Source organism: Notothenia coriiceps, unplaced genomic scaffold, assembly GCF_000735185.1.
Source record: "Notothenia coriiceps isolate Sejong01 unplaced genomic scaffold, NC01 NC01_scaffold00019000, whole genome shotgun sequence".
NCBI lineage: Eukaryota > Metazoa > Chordata > Actinopteri > Perciformes > Nototheniidae > Notothenia > Notothenia coriiceps.
The window spans coordinates 1,556,979-1,559,678 of record NW_011351701.1 but is presented as its reverse complement, the minus strand read 5'-3'; the positions used below and the strand labels follow the sequence as shown (position 1 = coordinate 1,559,678).

The 2,700-nt window shown below is 43.5% G+C and overlaps 1 protein-coding gene across 1 annotated transcript; it reads left to right on the top strand.

The window, feature by feature from the left end:
- Window positions 1-894: 894 nt before the first annotated feature.
- LOC104951644 (CLIP-associating protein 1-like) lies at window positions 895-2,656 on the top strand. Its single transcript, XM_010778354.1, has 6 exons — window positions 895-976; window positions 1,195-1,365; window positions 1,463-1,509; window positions 1,680-1,850; window positions 2,104-2,130; window positions 2,526-2,656. The coding sequence occupies exons 1-6, from the start codon at window positions 915-917 to the stop codon at window positions 2,654-2,656; spliced, it is 609 nt and encodes a 202-aa protein (XP_010776656.1). The 5' UTR covers window positions 895-914.
- The last annotated feature ends 44 nt before the right edge of the window (window positions 2,657-2,700 follow it).

The following is a 2,700-nucleotide window of genomic DNA, read 5'->3' as shown; positions in this document are numbered from 1 at the left end:
TGATCATCTTCTCAATAAAACATCTTTGCTGATGTTTTTTCGAGTCTTCTGGCCAATCAGAATCAAGATTGTAGCCGGAAGTCCCCACGGAGAATAACTTTGCGGTAGAACTCTTCTTTATACATCCATGGGTACAACTTCAGATACAAATTAACACATAATGAAATATGACCCCCGGTTTGATGATTGACAGGTCACAGAACAATGGGGGCTATCTACCCTTACCCACAATTTAAAGTATTTCACACAGACTATCTCCTCTTTGCTCTTCTCGCAGTTCAGCTGTCAGAACAAAGTGAAAAACAAACAATGGCATAAAATATTATTAATATGTCGTAATACATCTATTTATTTTCTTCTCAGAGTGTACCAGAATGCATAGTTTATGTTAGTATTTCTAAAAATCTCCTTGGGGAGAATCCCCTCAGACCCCCCTGCTGGGGTTGGATTTTCAGCATGTGTGCCTTTTTATATAATTCAACTTTGATTCCAGCATCTCATTAAACCTTTTTTAAAAGCATACTTTAGTTCTGTGAANAAGTACAACATGCTGCACGATCAGGAAATATGACACCGGGTCGGGGTCTGATCTTCGTCTGCCCCCCGACTCCAGGGAGCTCTCTGGTTCCCGTCGATCCATCAGAGAGAGAGAGAGAGAGAGAGAGAGAGAGAGAGAGAGAGAGAATTTACGATATTTAATCACAAATATACTGTAAAAAGATATAATATACAGTATATATATATATAAAATCCCAGGGAATATAAAGAAATCTGTGGGATTATAATGTTTTAGATTTGCGAGAGAAAACCTGTTGATGTCAGATAATATCAATTTGTTTACCTTGTACATAAACAACTTTATTCAATGTTTGTTGTCCTCTCCTTCCCCTCTCTGCAGACATGGGACAGTTTTAATGGAGACGATAAAGAAAGGGATCCACGATGCAGACGCAGAGGCTCGATCCGTGGCCAGAAAGTAAGACATCATGTTACTACAAATGCAATTTAAATAATATCTCTCCAACAGGAAGCGTGCACACAGTAGCGTGACGTTAACATGCTAAACAGGAAGCGTGCACACAGTAGCGTGACGTTAACATGTTAAACAGGAAGCGTGCACACAGTAGCGTGACGTTAACATGTTAAACAGGAAGCGTGCACACAGTAGCGTGACGTTAACATGTCTCTCTGCAGGTGCTACTGGAGTTACCAGGCTCACTTCCGGCGGGAGGCGGATCAGCTGTTCCAGAGTCTAGAGGCGTCCTATCAGAAAGCTCTGCAGGCGCACCAGAGGGGGGGGGAGAACAGCGTGACATCCCTTCCTGCCAGCGACCGATCCTCCTCCTCCTCCCAGGAGAGCCTCAGGTGAGCCCCCTCCCCCTCAGGATTTACTGATATACTAACTCTCTTTGGTTAAACCGTCCTTTTTTATTATTATTATTTATGCACTTTGTCTCCACAGTCGACCCCCGCCTGTAAAAAACACGTTTGGAAGCGGCTCAACAAGAAGTAAGTCACTTTGTTTATTTATATAATTAGTTTATTTATTATTTTATACATTTTGTTAATGTATTTTTTTTATTTTACAAAATTTACAGTTTAAAAAAAAAGTATTATTATTATTTTATTTGGGGAATAAAACTCCTCTCTAAACGTTGCTTTTCTCCCCCCTCCTGTAGCCAAAGCCTCCCACGGTCGCCCCCCAGTACCTGCCCCTCCCCCCTCCCTCCAGCGCTCTCGCAGTGATGTGGATGTGAACGCCGCCTCGTCCTCCGCCCGCAGGATGCCCGCCGTGCCGGCAGCCTTTAGCTCCGCCTCCACCCTCCCCCCCGGATCCTACGCATCCCTGGGTGAGAGTCACCATGAAAAAACTACATTTCCCTTGTGCTGCAAACACTATGACTACTAACACTATGACTACTAACACTATGACTACTAACAGTATGACTACTAACACTATGACTACTAACACTATGACTACTAACACTATGACTACTAACACTATGACTACGGACAGTGTGCTATCTCTGCAGGGGAAATGAGCTTGAACACATTTTGCTTAGCATTTCGGTAAAGTTGACCCTGTTGTCTCTCCTCTGTCAGACGACTGCTCGTCTGTGAGTGCAGACGGTAAGCTGTGTTTAACACACACACCAGTACTGTAGTGATGTCATCAGTGATGTCATCAGTGATGTCATCTGTCAAAGCATGGACTGTGTGTCTGCGCATGGTGTACTGTCCCAAAGAAACAAAAGCCCTGGATCATTTAAAGTCGATTTCAAGAAGTTTTTTTTAATCAATTTGGCTCCATTGGTGTCAGCTGGTGGGTTTTAGAACAGATGGTGTATCATCTTCGGTTCACTCATATGTTTTCTAGACGTGTTTTAGAGAAATACCAGTCCCTGTTTCATATCTGTCCGTCACATTTCCCTCTGTTTCTGCATGTGTGTAGAAACTGTCCAGTGTTTTATTTTAAAGTGACTTTAGAAACGCTGATTTGTTTCCTGTTTGTGTTTCTCCGTCAGGTCGCGTTCGGACCCAGAGAACGACCTCAGGGAACGGTTCTTCTGTGACGGACAGCCGGGGGCGGAGCCGCGGGAAAATCTCATCCCAGTCTCAGCGTGAGCAGATCTCCATGTTTCCTTATCTTATCTAAGAAATAAAACACACTAACTCAAAGTGAAACTGCTGGCAGGGGGG